Genomic DNA, 18799 nt, shown 5'->3' with positions numbered 1-18799 from the left:
CGCAGCCGCAAACGCTGATGGCTGGTTTGTAGGCGTATCTATCAACGACTTCCTCAAAATTACTTGCAACAAACAACTTAGAATCAAATAAATAACGCAATTCGTCGAATAACAATAGCATCACAAATCACAAACAACAACAATGCATAAAGCATATTGCAATAATATGAAATAATTATAGCTTTAGGCATAAGTTGAGGTCACTTGCATGCTAACCGTTACCTAAATAATGCAATCACAAGATAATTCACTAATTCATTGATTAATATTAACTGACCGCTCCACAGCGACAAAGGCAAGGCTTTGCAGAGGCATGATCAATCAACTACTTCTCTGTGGCAGCTAAACGACGGCGCGTAGTAACTGTCAACCGCTAAATGAAATTTAAAAAATAATTTACTGTTAAGTAGCAGAGTAGTGTTGAATGCATCAGAGTATTACATTTTAGTTTCTGGATAATAAAATTAGTTAAGTGTGCCGATTCAGTCTGCATGCCACGTCCTTCCTTCTGTCTGCTGCCGATATAGTATATTTACATATGTATATATGTACATATAGACATACCTACATTTAAGCTAATTCATTATGTCACTTTACATTGCGGGAGTAGTAATGTGATGCTTTTCCCGTTTTTGCGCCACCACCAGCGGCGACGGCGCTTTGAAAGAAGCTTGTAAAGGCGGTGTGGTAAACAAATATCAGCCTTCCATTGTTGTTTTTGGCAAATTATTATAACAAGCATTGCAATTAGTTACAAGACAACAATAACAACAACGAAACGCATGCAAAGTAACCACTTTCCCAATCACCATCGGTAAATAGGGCAAACTCTAGACTGGTGGGTATATCAATTACTCAGCTAAGACCACGGGGTAGATATACTTATGCGTAGTGTATATGTGTAGGGGAATATGTATATACGTATGTACATATATGGATGCATGTGCAACCAATTGTCATTTATTAATGCTTATTGCATTAATATGATACGTTTGAAATTTGCTAAAACGTAGACGGACAGATGCAAATACATATTTACTTGCGTACATATGTAGCTTTTTTTTTTGATAATAAAAGATTTCAAAAAGCGAAATACCGCGATGTAAGNTAGACATACCTACATTTAAGCTAATTCATTATGTCACTTTACATTGCGGGAGTAGTAATGTGATGCTTTTCCCGTTTTTGCGCCACCACCAGCGGCGACGGCGCTTTGAAAGAAGCTTGTAAAGGCGGTGTGGTAAACAAATATCAGCCTTCCATTGTTGTTTTTGGCAAATTATTATAACAAGCATTGCAATTAGTTACAAGACAACAATAACAACAACGAAACGCATGCAAAGTAACCACTTTCCCAATCACCATCGGTAAATAGGGCAAACTCTAGACTGGTGGGTATATCAATTACTCAGGTTAGACCACGGTAGAAATACTTATGCGTGGTGTATATGTGCAGGGGAATATGTATATACGTATGTACATATATGGATGCATGTGCAACCAATTGTCATTTGTTAATGCTTATTGCATTAATATGATACGTTTGAAATTTGCTAAAACGTAGACGGACAGATGCAAATACATATTTACTTGCGAACATATGTAGCTTTTTTTTTGATAATAAAAGATTTCAAAAAGCGAAATACCGCGATGTTAGCATTTGGAATCTTAATTTACATTTTTGACCGACTTCACAAAAAGGAGAAGGTTATAAATTCATCGGAATACTTTTTTTTATGCATGTTACCGCATAACTTTGGACCACGTTAACCGATTTCTATAATTATTTTTTAAAGCAAAGGTGTTACCTCACAGGTGGTCCCATTTTAATTTGTTTCAAATCTGATCATNAAAGATAATCTTAAATTTTTATATGAGAATTGAAGTCGGTTTTGTTTTTTCGATTCGAAAACGAACTAGCTCAAAAAACTTTTGAAGAACGCCCTACTTCACAATTTTATTGAAAAACACCTGTCTGAGAATTTGGTTAAGAACGCAATATCTCATAGTTTTTAAATCGAATTCTGAGATAGGGCANAATTCTTCTTATAAAGAATTAGGAAGTAACTTTAAATTACAAAAAAAAAACATCTGATCATGAAGAAATTAAAGAAATTCTTAAATTTTTATATGAGAATTGAAGTCGGTTTTGTTTTTTCGATTCGAAAACGAACTAGCTCAAAAAACTTTTCAAGAACGCCCTACTTCACAACTTTATTGAAAAACACCTATCTGAGAATTTGGTTAAAGAACGCCCTATCTCAGCGTTTTTAAATCGAATTCTGAGATAGGGCGTTTTTCAGCCAAGTTCTGAAATAGGAAGTTTTTGAAAAAGTTTCCGAAATGGTTGCCGAGATATGTCGATCTTTCACTCAGGTATCAATATGTACATACATATATATATATTATGTGATTCTCTTATACTNTTTTTCAGCCAAGTTCTGAAATAGGAAGTTTTTGAAAAAGTTTCCGAAATGGTTGCCGAGATATGTCGATCTTTCACTCAGGTATCAATATGTACATACATATATATATATTATGTGATTCTCTTATACTCGAAAAATTGCGAAATGGAAATTTATAATTTTAGTAGTTCATTAAAAATTTCGAGGTTTTCGAGAAATGTCTCTGAATTTTTTCTTCCATGTGATTGCTGTTATGGTTCTCTCTGGGAGAGAATCGCAACAACAACCACATGGAAAAAAGGTGCTGAACTAAAACGATGAATTCGGCAGTTCAAAAACGCTATCTTTATTTTTTATGCTTGAACTTAAGAAAAAAAACGGAAAGTTGCAACTCGAAATCTTATTCATACAAATCTTTACAGCTCAAACTTTTGAGATTTTGGAGATTTTTTTCGAACCTTTCGCCCGATTTCTTCAAATAAATTTAAGTATTGGACCATTAACACGGGGTTTCAAAATATCTTGACTCCTGCACCACCTATCGTGTAATTTTTTATTTAGTTATTCATTTTTATGTAGGTAATGTACATTCCAAATATGAACCAAATCGGTCCATAAATAGGGGCTTTTGCAATATTTCGACATCCGCGCCATCTACCGGATTAATTCATCTTTCATAATTGCCATGGGGTTCTGAGCTAAGTTTCTAGTCTCTAGCTCATCGGTTAGTTGGTTAAAATTGTTGCCTAAACTTCCAAGCGAGCAATATTCTTGACCCAGTAACCCTAGNAGGGGCTTTTGCAATATTTCGACATCCGCGCCATCTACCGGATTAATTCATTTTTCATAATTGCCATGGGGTTCTGAGCTAAGTTTCTAGTCTCTAGCTCATCAGTTAGTTGGTTAAAATTGTTGCCTAAACTTCCAAGCGAGCAATATTCTTGACCCAGTAACCCTAGCCCAAGGTGGCGCATGCGCCCATTCAGAGTGTGTTTTATTAAAATTGACCCTTTGATTCTATTGTTTAGCCACAATAACGCACAAACTACGTTTTTTATTTTTATTGCAAATGCCTTTAATGAGTAATAAGAGCGCAGTGACGATTGTTTCAAATTACGACTTCCAAGGGCCTCAAACTACAAAGCGTTGGCGGGGCATTTTCAACAACCATGTTTCGTGTTCCGTCATACCCAGCCAAAGAGTAGCTGCTTTTGCCATTAGTTATTTATGCTGTGCTTGATTTTGTTGTTGTTGCTTGAATGCTGTGCCACCGAGTTACGCAAAAGCGCGGCGTTGCAAGCTGCTTGCCGCCAATTCGAATATTTTCGTATAAATAATCGTAACATTTAAAGTCAAAGCATCAAAACATTAGCAGCAACAGTTAGTTCAACATCAGCGTTAGTGCAGTAAACCTAATTTCAAGCAAAATGAAATATCTGGTAAGTGAAGAGTACACTGGCGCTTGCCGCCACATCGCCAGGATATTAATTTTTAATCTTCGCTTCTGCTGCAGCAAGTTTTCCTCATTGTCATCATCTGCGTGGCCGCATGCTTGGCAGCCATTTCGGAACCGGAAGACGTTGCTGCCTTGGAGGAGAAGAAGACTGAGAAACGTGGCGTGTTCGGCTTCGGCTATGGGCATGGGTATGGACACGGCTACGGTCATGGCTATTATGGCGGCTATGGCTATGGTGGTGGCTACGGTGGTGGTTATGGGGGAGGTTATGGTCATTTCGGTGGTGGCTATCCACCCTACGGCGGAGGCTACTCCTCATTCCATGGCGGTCCATCCTACGGTGGACATGGCTACTACCCTCATGGCGGTTACTATGGCGGCTACCATTAACTGGAAGTAATGAATACACTACTTTGTATGTACAATAACTAAGTACATTTCTAAAATACACTAATGCCATGAAGTGTTCGAATGGAACTGTTCTTTTTGTTTTTGTCGAATGAGACGTTTTCAGCAGCAAATAAAAGTTTTTATTGAAAAAAATTTGGTCCAAGCACGTTTCATTTGCAGTATTTTAGAGATTCATTTTAAGAATGTAATTTATAAAAAAAAATTAGATTAAAAAATATAGTTCTATAATGGATACTAGTACAATGGCACTTTCTTCCCCTCCACGCTCATTGTGCTTCTTGTGGCGAGTAACTACATATAACACGATAGTTTCGATTAGTATCTTCTTAATACATACTATATATGTATTTCTTCATATTCATTTTTACTTACATACATATAAATTTATAGCTTACAAATAAATTTAAAAGCGCATTGTTAACACACTTAGCATAATTTACCCTCTTTATAACAAAATCGAAAACGCAGCTTTTTTAAACTAATTACTTGTAATTACCACACCGTCTTCCCACTCAGTCCGTATTCAACAACTTCCGTTTTCTTTCCAACTTCAACTCACGTTTCAACGCCTTTTGTTCCAGCTCCTCAGCATGCTCCGCAAAGAGCGCATGCAATGCAGGATACATGAGATGAAAGTGCTCCAAATCACCCAGCGTCACTTGCATATTATCGAATGCTATCGCTACATTACGCATTTCATCGTCTTTCGCTTCACCTCCACCCACCAACTGCTGCATGCGTGGCAGCTTAGCGTAACGCTGAGAGAAGTGTGTGAGTATGATGTGTTGCGCCTGCATCTCACGGCCCTGTGCGATCGCTTGCGATATTGTGCTGTGCATTTTATGTTTAGCCTCATCCATCAAATCATCCTCCATGGTCGCTTCGTGTATCAGCACCGTGGATTTGCGGCCGAGCTCAACTAGATCCCGACATGGCATTGAGTCGCCACTGTAGGTGATCTTCACAGGCTCATTTCTGCCTGCTGTTGCTGGCAGCGTGAGACTAACGCCATAGGAATGTGGACAGTGACGCACCAAGCAAGTGGCCACCGCATCAATGCTTAAGTCGGCACGCGTCTCGCGCAAATCCAAGGGCTTCTCCAACATTTCTGCATTGCCGATGAGTGTGTAGGCATCCGCGATGCTGTCAATGCGCTCATTGTAGAAATTTAGCCACGGTTGTATTTGTACTGGTGCAAAGAGTAACACTTTCTGCTCAGCCAGTGGCACATTTACTTGCTGGAGCAATATTTGACGCTCATTCAACAACCCAATAAGGCCGATGTGATGGTCTGCATGGAGATGCGAGATGTAGATTGCTTTGAGATTGCGTACAACTTCTTCAGCACGCTGTTTGCCATAGAAGCGCACAATTTGGCCGAGTGTACCTTCGCCGCAGTCGAGTAACATGTAGGAGTTCTCGGTGGGCTGTATCATTATAGCGCTCACGTTGCGTGTTTTGTTTGGTATGCAGGAGCCTGTGCCGAGGAAGGTTATTTTGGGGTACTGAGATGTGCAATTAGGCGCTGGAACAGTTTGCAGTTCGGTTTTTAGCTTGCTCAGGCATGCGGGGAAGTCGGCCAATGCCTGTGTCTCGTTAATATATTCGTTGGGGTTCAGCTGCGCCTCGGTACTTCGGTCCAGGCCTAAAAGGGAATTTTTTTTTTTTAATTTGAAAGAAAAAAGGCTTTCAACATTTACCTTTACGCGGTCGCAAGTGGAAGTTTGTGAGGGAGTTTATGGTTGCTTGCGTTTCTGTCAAGGCATCATCCGCATTCGCACATTCTCCAGCGCTGTTCTCTTCATTCGCCGATTCACTCAACTTTGTTTTCTTTAATTTAGTGCTGATATTCATGCTGTTGCAAGACTCCAGCGCCTCTGCAAGCAGTGGAAATGTGCGAGCATTTAATTGGTTCAATTGGTATTGTATGCGATGCGCTGCTATGTAGCCGGAGAAAGTGTTGCGCGGCGAATTGAGATACATATGTTGGGTGCGTTGTGTAAAGTTTTCCATAAAAGCGCGATAACAGTTATTTTCCAGCATATGAGCTGGTGTAAAGTGCACAACCAGCGCCACCTCATTTTCGGTATCCTGTTGCAGTTTTTGAAAGACTCCCGCCTCTGCTTGTAGTGCAGCCAAATACTCTTCTGACGGTACGTCCAAAAATACAAACGAAAGCGCCGTTTCGCTGGGTTCGCTAACATCTTTTGAATATACAACGGTGCCATCGGGTAGGGTAACGTCAATACCGTTCTTAAGTTGACCTAGCAGCGGACCAGGTGTCACGCCACGCTCAACGCATTTAACTAAATTAAGTGCACCTGGACGTGGTTTAAGTCTGCAAATGTACGCAACCACCATTTGGTTGTGCGCATCTATTGAATCGGGTGCTGCTGTTTGCTGCTTATACAGCGGCACATACTTGACGCTCATGACGGTGTCTTCAAAATCCGACTGCTCTGTGCAATCCCGTGTGTTTACCTAAATAAGTGGCTATTTTATTTAAAAAATTTACGTCTACTTTTATCTTACCTTCAGCGTCTTGAGCACTACGAAACGCTTCATACTGTGCAGCACGCTATCTAAATGCGGTGGTCCATGCAAAGCCATTTCCTTAACGCCCGCATCTTGTACCGTTAATGCTAGACCAGGAAATCCACCTACCATGGGCCATGTGTTACGTGTAACGAAAATATGTTCTAGCCGCGCCAGCTTTGTTTTATGCTCATGTGCTAAACGCTGTGTGCCCTCCCCACAATTAAACAAATAGCGGGCCTGATCGGTGAATAGGTAGATTGCGCTTGGTGAGCCATTTGCACCGGCGCCTAACACTTGCAAATTTACGATGCCCGGTATATAAGGTGTAGATTTTTTCTTTGCCGCTTGAAGCTGTCTTTCGCGTCGCAGTTGTGGTGGCGCTGGTTTAGCCGGCCGCGATTCCACACCAACTTGCGAGAGTACGGTATTTAGATTGACTTTTCGATTTCTAGATGCGGGCAGTTGGACGAGCTGACCTTGTGCGGTATCGGTTTGCTGCTGTTCAGCTTGTTCCTCCAAGTTTGAACTTTGAGAACGTGCTATTGGAGATTCCATCGCAAGTAGTCTGCTTACCTGCGAGTATTGAAATGATTTGACACGTGCAACGCTACGTCTTAACGCGAAGTTGAGCAACATTCGCGCTTACCTGAAAGCGGGTATTGTTAGTTATGATTTTCATAAAATTTTTTATGAAATACCACCGGCAGTACATAGTTTTAACTTACTCGGCTCCAGTTGGAGATTTTGGCAAAGAACACGATGGCAACGAACGGAGGCGGTAATTTGACATAACTTCACAGCTGATCTGATTTGTTGATATTTCGCACCAGAGTTGCCAACACCTTACTTAAGTAATTAGTATGGTATTTTTTTATACAAAAAATCCTGGAACATTCCAAATTATTTACTTACTACATCCTAATACATTATTCGATGCATCCAAAAAATTCTTGTTTTGCTTATTTGAAAATTTTCCATTAATTGAATGTAGACCCAAAATGCGCCAGATAACCATAACGTATTTAATCGGCCGTCTTCACGTGCTGGAAAATCTCGCGGTTTACGTTATCTAGCATGTATTCAACTATAATTTTTTGTTGACGGTATTTTCTCATTTTGTAGAATTCTTCCAAGGCGTATTCAATAAGGTGGTATCGGTACGCCAACAACAAAATGTACATGTATTTTGTTTTTGCTTTCGCGGCGAAGACTGTCAAAAATTTCATAGAAAATAAAGACGCCTTGAATTCTTCAGAGAAGAAACATTGTTTGTTTTGGTGAAAAATACAAATTTCGCCTGAAAGAAGTGTGCTGCCAAGTGCCCAGTCAATAAAACTCATCTCGCTTGCGACAGAAACAACCAGAACGCAAGCTAGATTTGCAAGCATGTGAAGAAAGCCGGTAATGTTCTCTGAATGAGCTGCGTCGAAACGGTTTGTTAAATTTTTGTTTCCTTTTATCTACTTTTGTCCGAAAAAAAATCAACCCTGGCTGTCAGAAAGGTGATGAAAAGGACACAAAGATAAAAGCTTGGAACTGGAACAAAAAGGAAGTGTGTTGGGAGAAAAATTTTTCTTCGATATTGAGCTAAAATTCATCACAAAATGTCATCGCGAAGGTAATTATAATATAATAAATTTAAGTGCCACAAGATTATGCCAATTGCTATAACGTAGGCGTTTGTATTAAAGACACGCTTGAAATGTGATCAGAAAAGTGTAATTCGCAAATTGGCATTGTTCTCGTTTGTATGCTGGTGTGCGGCCGAAGTTAAAGCTGCTGCAGCTGGCTGACTGGCTGTCTGCCTGCCTGATTGTCTAGCACTATGTGTTGCTTTGCTGCTGAGGCCTTTTGTAGCTGTTGCTGACTGCCTTTCGGTCTGACTCGCTGGTGCGATCCACTGTTGCTGAGTGCATGCTGCCAAGCGTTTACGCGTGTACTTAATATGGGTGTATTGGTATGTACAATCAGCGGGCGTGTGTTGGGTGCATGAGTGTGTATACACGCTTCACAATGCTACTGTCGTCATTGCCACCACCCGCACCCACCCAAGCGCGATTAGAACGCCAGCCCTATCGTCTGCCCCTCGAATTGCCGACAACAATAAGCATACAAAAACTAGCAGCGATAGCCAAATCATAAATGAAGTGTGAATAATCAAAGTATTATAGAGCGTCTGCCAGCTGTGTGACATGGCCTTCCTCACGTTTTCGCATGCAATCGGTAAAATCTGATTATATCGCTTAACAAACAAAGATTACACCTAGCAGTACAATACTCACGCCACCCATTCACCCTACACCCACGGTTAATTGCAGCTGCACACGACCGGCTTTGTGCTCGTGTCCTGTGCGCACAGCTGACGAGTTGAAAATCAGTGTGCTACACTCATATTCATATACAAACCAGAGAGCATACACACAAAAGGAAAAAAGTCCCAAGCACGCGTGTATTCCGCTGTAGGATTTAGTACACCAGCCACAAAATTGCGATGGAAAATAGTGATTCCTTCTGCGTTTCGCAAACAGAGAAACGATTTGAACTGCTGCGCAGAAAAAAGTCAAAATATTTGTTAATTTATTCGTAGCCCGATAACATTACTAATGTACATATTAAACTTTTCTTCCCCCTACCCACAGATGGTTTCACCCAACAATAAGTGGAATAGAAGCTGAGAAATTGCTGCGTGAGAAAGGCTTTGATGGATCATTTCTGGCTCGCCTCTCATCCTCGAATCCAGGAGCTTTCACGTTATCGGTGCGTCGCGGCCAGGAGGTAACGCATATAAAAATACAAAATAATGGCGACTTTTTCGATTTGTATGGTGGTAAGCACTAGTCCCGTTGACATACAATAACCTTGGTAATTTGTTTGGCTACAAATGTTCCTCTTTACCCTTTTGGCAGGTGAAAAATTTGCTACGCTTCCTGAACTGGTACAATATTACATGGAAAATGGTGAACTGAAGGAGAAAAATGGACAAGTTATAGAATTGAAGCAGCCATTGATCTGTGCTGAGCCCACTACAGAAAGGTAGGTGAAGATAAAGAAATAAATTCATTTTTAGGCAGATAAATTAAATAAAAAATATGTCTTAATCTGCTAATCAATGAAAAAACAGAATGAATGTCTTTGCAAAGGAACAAAAAATAACCCTTCTTATAAGTTCCCAACGTGACGAGTGTCAATGGCGTATGAGTAATCCAGAATGGATGTCGACAATGCATTCGATAATGCGTTGAAATATATGCACATACATATTAATTTAATTGCAAACGCTCAACTGTTCCAACAGTATCGAAATGCCTTTGATAAGTTCGAATATGCATACATACTAAAATACTCTTGTTGAGGTCATTCGTATATATGAATACATTAGTTATATATGCGCATATGTACATGCATAAATCGTTTTTACTTGGTTGAGCTGCTCGGAGTACATTCTTTAATATTTATATACATATATAAGTGAAATGCACTTTTATCTTAAGTGCATAAGTAGAAAGCATTGAATGGGAAAAAACGTCCGTATTGAAGAAGTATGGTGGTCGCTCATGTCTTCGTAGTGCCCTTGCGTTCTTTACCAATATTCCATTTTCATCCAGCATCTAATAAACTCTTTAAAGTCTGATTCAATCTTTTTTTGGGAAAGTCTTTATTTTCAGCACTTTTTTAATTCTTTTGCAGTTATTTTAAGCCTTTTGTCTGCTTATTTTCTCGACTAAAGCCCAAGGCGGAATTATACGCCATGACTAAAGCCGTAAAAAAAACTATCAAAATGCATAAACAATTTCCCAAATCATGTCTCCGAACTACACAAACCATTTAATGTTAAAAACAATGTTGAAAACCCTACACAAATGAATTTAAGTTTAAAAACTTCAAAAATCCAAATAAAAAATTTGTATAGCTTACATTTACAATTTTTGTTTGAGTCTCCAATTTCTCCGCTACTTTAAAAAAGTCTATAAGAGATATTTCCTTCCAATGGACTGATTTAAAACAAATTTTGCGTATTTCTTTTCTTTTCAATAACAGTTCTATAAAAAAATTAACTTGAAATCATTTGTGTTCAGTCCTTGAACTCTAAAAAAGATTTAAAAAAATGTATGGTCCAAAGACTAAACCACGCATCCAAAATGTGTAATAAACATACATGCGTATATTTTTATGCAAAATATTCGGAAAGTTATTAGAGCATCTACATAAATAATTTTTTAGTAACTTTCAAAACCACAAAAATAGCTAAAAGCTTCTAAAACATTTACAAAACGTAAATCTGAATGTCCGCTATGAATTTAACACGTTTCACACAAAGTCCCCAAACTCTTCACAAACTAATAATTTCAACATAGACAATAAAATAAACAAGTTTCACTTAAAGTCTACAAAGTCGACATTGCCACATATAGCGTTAAAGTGACGGAAAATTGAAGAATGCTGCAAAAATTGTTGCGATTGCTATACGTAGCTGCATTAGTGAATAGACACTGCAATACTGCAGCCAGGTTGCTTTCTTGATGAACTGAAAATTTTCTGAAATGCTGCAGAAATTCCGCAGCAAAAATTTTTGTGTTGATTTTGATTTGCCAATGATGCGCAACTGATTGTCAAAAATTTGTTCTTCAAAAACTTGATGGGGCAGAGTCGTCCAAATTTTCACGTAGAACGTGATGCTCTTCCATAAAAGTAACATTGCCGCAATATTTGCAGCTTGAATACACCCATTTTTCTCACAAAAATAATCAAATGGGTCCAATAGTTTACAGAATTTACAGCCAGCGTCAAAAATATGAATATCCTGACGTTTCTTTATATATATTTCTCATACCAAATTTTTCTAATTAAAAAAAAAATATAGTTCTTTGAACGGCAAAAACCAGCAGAATTTTTTCAATATCATATAGAACTCGGGGAAAATTCAAGAAATATCACAATTTTTATCAAAATTTTCAACTTTTCAATTCCATTTCATAGAAAAATTTTGGGTACGCAAGTTTTGCAGTCCATTAATTTTTTTTTGAGGATGTTGCGCATTTCCTTCCATATAAAAATAGATTTTGTTCATGCGTTATATGGAAGAAAATGCGAAACACCCTTGAAAAAAAAAAAAATGTTTGCATCTTATACTAAATTTAAGAGGCTACAAAACTGTATACTCAAAAATTTTCTAGGAAATCGAATTAAAAAGTTGAAAATTTTGATGAAAACGTGAATGGGAGAAAAATAATAAAAAAAAATATTCCAACGAACTGAGGTTATCCTTTTTTGGAAGTCGGTTAAAAATATAAAAGAATTGTCGTGGAAAATGTATATAAATAACGAAAATCATGAAAACATCAGGGTTTCATATTTTCGACGCTGACTGTATCATACATAAATAAAAATCATTACTTTGTTCATTTGCAAATACACACTACACATACAATCGTACATATTCATTACTTTACTACACTGTATCACCGCTATATTTTTAATTTCCTTTTTACCATGTTATATCGGCCGATTTTTATTATTTGAATTTGCATACCTTTAGGCACCATTTTTATTATTTTATTAGTTTATTGAAGGCACTCGTTATGCAAACGCACCAGAACGCACACAAAGTCGGTGGAAAATTTTATTTTTTATGATTATTTATATATATTCTTTGTTTTTATTATTGTATGTACGATGACATTTGTTGCTAAAAATTAGATTTGCGCTCACAAGCTCAAGCCTTATCAATTCGCCCTGAAATATACTAGCCAGAAATGCGATAGCTTTGTAAAAAAGAGAATCATTTTGAAATATGAATATTTTTACTCTCTTGAAAATAATTTATGCAACCTCACATACGCGGATTTGCATTTTGTTGATACGCGGTTTTGTACTCCAACCGACGATATGGAATGCTTTATTACGGCCCACATAAATATTGAAAATTTGTTGAACTCTTAAGTGATGTGCGCAAGCGCATTGTGTTGACCATTGTAGTCTATTTATGGCGCATAAATCATAAATAAAAGGTATGACAAAAAAGGTGTTGAGAAAAAGAAACAAACACTTACCTAATGTAAATGATAATCAGATCAATGCATTCATTTTGGCTATCGCTGCTGTGCTCATTTGAAAGCACTTAAAACACATAATTATAGTTCCATATTCGTAATTGATGGGGCGTCGTTCGCTCTTTCTATGTAATTTCCTTTACTGTGTCGCTTCAAATATGGAGAAATTTTTTCAAGTAAAAAAAAAAAACGAAAAAAGCGATTATGAGTAAATTAAACGCTAACTAAACTAAAATTGAATTAAAACATTTGAAGTTTTACCTAGAAGCCCCTGGAAACTTTAAAGGAAAAAATGTCAAACATTCAATTATTTTTCATTAAATATGTATATCCGAAATAGCTAAGCAGGTAATACATACATATGTACACTGCCGGAAAAAAGTATTGGCACAGAGAATTTTTCTCAAAATGTGCAATATTTTTTATTGTAATTTTTTCGCAAATTTTTTATAAAAATATGGTTCATTCTACAACAAAAAACATAAAAATATAATTTCTAAACTTTGTGCAAAACTTGCGAAAATTCAATAAATTTTCATGCAAATTTTCAACTTTTTCGTTTTTTTTTTGAGTTTGCAGTTTGTAGCCCATTAAATTTTAGTGTAAAAAATGCAAGCTTAAAGTTAGTAGAAAATCGCGCTGACTATTTGCGACTTTTTTTTCTTGAAGTTGTTTAGCATTTTTTCCATACAGTGTATTTTCAAAATAATTTTTGTATGGAAGAAACTGCGTGAGAAAAATGCCAAAAATCAACGGTAATTCCGAGCTATTACAAACTTGCTCTATATTATAACTAAATTTATTGTGCTATATAACTGCATATAATTTTATTAAAAACGTGAAAATTTGCATGAATATTTCTTGAATTTTCCTGAGTTTTGCAAAAAGTTTAGAAATTATATGTTTATGTCTATTGCCGTAGCATGAACCATATATTTATAAAAAAATTGCGGAAAAAAATTAAAATAAATACTATTGTTGCATATGTATCGTAAAAATTTATCTGTGCCAATACGTTTTGCCGGCAGTGTATGTATGTATGTACGTACATATGTATTTCTGCCATGAAAAGCACGTTCTCATAAAAATACAATCGCCGTTCGGAGTCGGCGTAAAACTGTAGGTCCATCCCCAAGCACCAACATATGTTTAAGCGCCAATCTATTATTATTATTATGTGGAAATGGTTTAAATTTACATTTTTTTAACGTAATGACAATAATATTTTGTAATGCCCAACTTTGTCATTACAATCATGCCTAGTAGAAATCAAGCATTAAACGAGTGTTTTCATATTTTTTTGGAAGTCTTCAGGTCTTTCATCTCCAGGCGCTGTTTGAATTCAAACTTTTAAAGGGCTTCAAAAATCTGTTAAATGCTTACTGGCGCGACTTATGTTAAATGTCTAATCTCTGCACTTTTTCGTTTCATTTTAGAAATACAAGACAGCTGTTAATAGGCACTTTAATAGATTTTTTTTTTCGGGGTTTAGACGTTTCTTTGCAATGTCTCTAAACTCTGCAGTTGTACGTTAAATAGTAAAACATGTAAGACATCTCTTAAAAAGTACCAAAAATATCTACAATCCTTGTGTTTTCTTACCTTTTTTGGAGATTTCCAAACTTTACACTTCTTCGTTAAAACAAGTAAAATTCGTATTTTTTATGTTTTTCTAGAAAGTCTCCAAACACTACACTAAGGGCCAGTTTTTCAGTGCACGGCCGTGGTTTAAACTAAGTTTAAACGCCCGATCTGGCTGGTTTAAACTAAGATCAGCCAATCAAATGTCAGCCAGCTGTTAAATTTAAACTCAGTTTACTCAATCTTAGTTTAAACTATCACTGAAAAACTTTCCATAAGTAACCGAAGCACAAAAAGTAGATATAATCGACTGAAATTCACCTTTAAGCGTGAAAGTTATTGAGATATTTATTTAATCCGGTGTACTTTTTTATATAACAAATACTAATTAATGCTGCAGTGAGTTTCTGTATAAGCAGTATTTTTTTCCTAAAGTGGAAAAATAGCCAGTAACACGAAAGCAATTTAAGTGAAAATGATTTCTTTATTTGAATTAAAAAAAAAATAAAATATTTTTCACTTTTTTCACAACGCATTATGATTTATTTTCAACACTGACAAAGGCGTTGCAAAATTTTACTTCAATCCCATAAGTAGCCTGTTGCTAACGAGTTGTACTCAGCTACCTGTATTCCCCTGGGTCACCACCATAGTTCAATGTCATGCGATTGCCCTTGAAATGTTGCGCGTTTGATTATCGAGCGATCGGCGCTCTTAAAACGTACATAACTGGCATTAATCTGCCTGTCAGAACAGTTTACTTGGCTAATTTTCAGATTAATTCATTTAATGGAGCATTTTTTTTTGTTTGCTGTAATAGAATTTTAGTAATTCCAGTCACGTTTTTATAAACAATTTTTATACATAAAGTATACATAGCATTTACTTACATGCATACTTATAAATAAATCTAAATGGGACAAGTGCTTAGGCCTTTGCAGCGCGCAAAACAAGTCGCGCTCGTCACCACTTTAAAAAGGGTATTTTTTTTCCATATTTAATTGAGTTGAGGGAAACAGGCGCGCTGCTTATGCGCTGAAATTTGTAACAAATTTAATTATAGACTGCTATTAAATTTATAGAATTGCTTATGGAATGACAATGTAAATAAGTTGTCGTGATGGCGATCACCTCAAATTTTTCTCAGACCGCTACTTTGTGCTTTGTTGCTCATTAAAATTTTCATATTCTAAAGGGTTTACTATACGCAAGGCGCACTTTGAAAAAAAAAGTTTATTGGAAACTTTTCGAAACCTATAGCTTAACTAAACGCTTATTTTGCTACAGCTATGCTTCTTAGTTTTTTATATATATATATATGTATGTATGTATGTATGTAGGTGCACCCATGGCCAAAATAATAGAAACACCTTATTTTAACCAGTTTTAGGCATATTTCTTTTGTTTATTTAATAATATTTTTTTTTTATATAAAATGGCAGCTCATTATCGCACCAAACCCAAATATGTAAATTAATATTTCAAATTTCGTGCAAAAATAATGAAAAATTCTGCCGTTGCAGCTAAATTTTCAGCTTTTTAATAGATTTTTTTTTAAATTTGTTTGAGTGTGCAGTTTGTTGGTTAATTAAATTTTAGTATAATAAAGTAAGTTTTGGGGTTCTAAAATATTACGTGGATTTTTGGCAATTTTTTCACACATTTTCTTCCATACGATTTTGTAGCAACTTAAAACTTGCACTTAATTTTACTAAAATGTAATGGACTATAAAATTGCATACTCTGAAAAATTAAACAAAAATCTGATTAAAAAGATGAAAATTTAGATCCAACTTTGCAAAATTCTTATAATTTATGCACAAAGTTTGAAATATGAATTTATATGGGTTTTGTTAGAGAATGCACTTTTATAAAAAATAGTAAGTTCAAATTCGTTTCTATTATTTTGGCCATGGGTGTATGTATTTCATATGTACATATGTATATACACATACATACATACGTAGGTTGTCATGTAAAACTCTACGAACTGCTTCGAATTACTTTAATTTCTATAACGTTTCCTCACTTGGCGGCTCTCGTAAGTAAAAACTGCAATTAAAACCAATTTGTATGTCAAAAAGGAATCATTTAACAATCTTGTTATGAAATCACTTGTAAATCAGTTTTCGCGTTAAATTGTTAACAAGCTTGGAGCGCTAAATTAAATATCAAACAACATGAAAGGATTATGGGATTAAACTGATTTTTACGGTGCTGAAGTAAATTTTATTGCTATAAATGCTTTAAGTCTGTTTATATTATGTAGAAGTGATAATTTCTCATTTAATGTGACCTTAATGTTACGAATTCAACATGTAGTATTCATACATGAAAATATAAATTATTGTGAAAAGATGTGCTAAATTCTTATACTTATTTTTTGTCTAAAAATTTAAAAGTCTCCAAAGCCTGTACTAGGTTTTTTATTACCGAAAAAAACTAAACAATTTAATAAAACGCAAACATAAAATATGCTTTTAAAAGTTTTTAAGTCTCCAAAATTTTAATTCATTAGTTTATGCTGCCAAAATAACAATAAAACTTAGTAAAAAGCTTTGTAAAGCTGTGCTCATTTATATTTTTTTATCTACAAATTTGAAAGTCTCCAAAGTGTGCATTAGGGTTTTTTATGATCAAAGAAGCTAAACAATTTAGTAAAACGCAAATATATAACATAAAATATGCTTTTAAAAGTTTTTTTAAGTCTCCAAAATTTTAATTCATTAGTTTATGCTGCCAAAATAACAATAAAACTTAGTAAAAGCTTTGTAAACCCGTCTTTTGCGCATTTATACGTTTTCTAAAAACTCTCCAAACTCTACTTTACATTTGTCAAGCATCAAAAAAGCTAAATAACTCTTAAAGAGCATAAAAAATCACTAAATTTGTTGTTGCAATCAAGGTATTAAAAGTGCAAATCATGCATAAACCATTGCTTTTGAGTTCGAAATCAAGTCACATAAATTATTGCAAAGCCTCCAAACAGTTCACTACCAACCAAAGTCCTTAAGGCAAATTTTCACATTTCACGTTGTCTCCAATGTGCTCTTAATCTCTTCCTGCGCAATTTCAGTTCCCACGTAAATACATACGTACATACATATGTATCTATATTTTCCATACTCACACGCTGGGTATTCCCAAGCATTGTATTTCTTTTTGTTGTCATCGTAATTATAGTAATCATTTTGTTGTTTTCTTATTAACGTTTGTGGCATTCAATTTGCGGTTGCGTATCGTGCTCTGATTCTTAAATTGTTTGGTGTTTTTAGCCTTGCTTTTTTTTCCCCCCCATCAGCAAACGTCAATGGAGTTGTGTGTGGTTTTCTTCGCTCTTCTTCTTACTAACACAATGTTCTTGGTTTTTGCATATTTTGTTCAATAAGCGTTTTATCTCCATGCCTCTAATTAGGCTTTTTAGCAATGCTTCTTTTTATAGGTAATTTGAAATCCTTCGATGGCTCTGGGCAGTCGTTTACTGAGCCTCACATAATTATCGATAATTTACTGCTACCGTTTTTCGATTGTGTGCATTTTCATGAAGTTGAGGAGTTCGTTGTACTTTATTTTTTAATGTTTGCAATTTTTTTTTGGCGTAAAAAATGTGCTTCCCAGCACTGCTCGCCAGGAAACAAGCTTTTAAACTTCTTCTTTTTCCTTTGGTTTGTCTGCGGCTTACCACAAATTGCGTTGTTGAATTTCATTCCCTCGGGCGTATGCGACGTGCAGCACGCTTTCTTCTTCGACTTGACTGTCAATTAATAGATTTCATTACATATTTTTTTTGNATATTTTGTTCAATAAGCGTTTTATCTCTATGCCTCTAATTAGGCTTTTTAGCAATGCTTCTTTTTATAGGTAATTTGAAATCCTTCGATGGCTCTGGGCAGTCGTTTACTGAGCCTCACATAATTATCGATAATTTACTGCTACCGTTTTTCGATTGTGTGCATTTTCATGAAGTTGAGGAGTTCGTTGTACTTTATTTTTTAATGTTTGCAATTTTTTTTTTGGCGTAAAAAATGTGCTTCCCAGCACTGCTCGCCAGGAAACAAGCTTTTACTCTTCTTCTTTTTCCTTTGGTTTGTCTGCGGCTTACCACAAATTGCGTTGTTGAATTTGATTCCCTCGGGCGTATGTGACGTGCAGCACGCTTTCTTCTTCGACTTGACTGTCAATTAATAGATTTCATTGCATATTTTTTTTGTCTTTTGAGATTTATTGGTTCTTAACTGCCACACATTACGTGTAAATTTTAGATATTTGCGATAAATTGTTGTTGATTTTGTGCTGTCACCAGTTAGCTACGATATTTCGAATTGTGTTGATTGACGTATGTACATAGTACATATGTA

At 35.9% G+C, this 18799-nt stretch overlaps 3 protein-coding genes across 7 annotated transcripts in view; 2 read left to right on the top strand and 1 right to left on the bottom strand.

The window, feature by feature from the left end:
* The first annotated feature begins 3203 nt into the window (after positions 1–3203).
* Positions 3204–4379, top strand: LOC108364095 (keratin-associated protein 19-2). The gene is made up of 2 exons (XM_017617660.1): positions 3204–3844; positions 3919–4379. The coding sequence occupies exons 1-2, from the start codon at positions 3833–3835 to the stop codon at positions 4249–4251; spliced, it is 345 nt and encodes a 114-aa protein (XP_017473149.1). The 5' UTR covers positions 3204–3832; the 3' UTR covers positions 4252–4379.
* Positions 4380–4590: 211 nt separating this feature from the next.
* RNaseZ (ribonuclease Z) lies at positions 4591–7632 on the bottom strand. Its single transcript, XM_017617659.1, has 4 exons — positions 7536–7632; positions 6805–7456; positions 5973–6753; positions 4591–5917 (listed from the first exon to the last, which is right to left on the bottom strand). The coding sequence occupies exons 2-4, from the start codon at positions 7444–7446 to the stop codon at positions 4785–4787; spliced, it is 2556 nt and encodes an 851-aa protein (XP_017473148.1). The 5' UTR covers positions 7447–7456; positions 7536–7632; the 3' UTR covers positions 4591–4784.
* Positions 7633–8300: 668 nt separating this feature from the next.
* The window catches only part of LOC108364092 (tyrosine-protein phosphatase corkscrew-like), a 25876-nt gene continuing 15377 nt past the window's right edge, over positions 8301–18799 (top strand). For 2 of the 5 annotated variants that reach the window (XM_017617657.1, XM_017617655.1), the window contains exons 1-4: positions 8309–8428; positions 8502–9369; positions 9450–9637; positions 9717–9843. In XM_017617657.1, the coding sequence (XP_017473146.1) occupies positions 9302–9369; positions 9450–9637; positions 9717–9843 (383 nt within the window). In that variant the 5' untranslated portion in view covers positions 8309–8428; positions 8502–9301. Of the gene's footprint in view, positions 8429–8501; positions 9370–9449; positions 9638–9716; positions 9844–9931; positions 10191–18799 lie in introns of those variants that run through there. The other 3 variants (XM_017617653.1, XM_017617654.1, XM_017617656.1) reach the window with 3 other exon arrangements.

Source organism: Rhagoletis zephyria, unplaced genomic scaffold (genome assembly GCF_001687245.7).
Source record: "Rhagoletis zephyria isolate East Lansing unplaced genomic scaffold, Rhagoletis_zephyria_1.1 Rzeph_scaffold_01459, whole genome shotgun sequence".
In the NCBI taxonomy this organism is placed as follows: Eukaryota; Metazoa; Arthropoda; class Insecta; order Diptera; family Tephritidae; genus Rhagoletis; species Rhagoletis zephyria.
The sequence above is the reverse complement of the archived record's forward strand: the minus strand, read 5'-3'. Positions and strand labels throughout refer to the sequence as shown.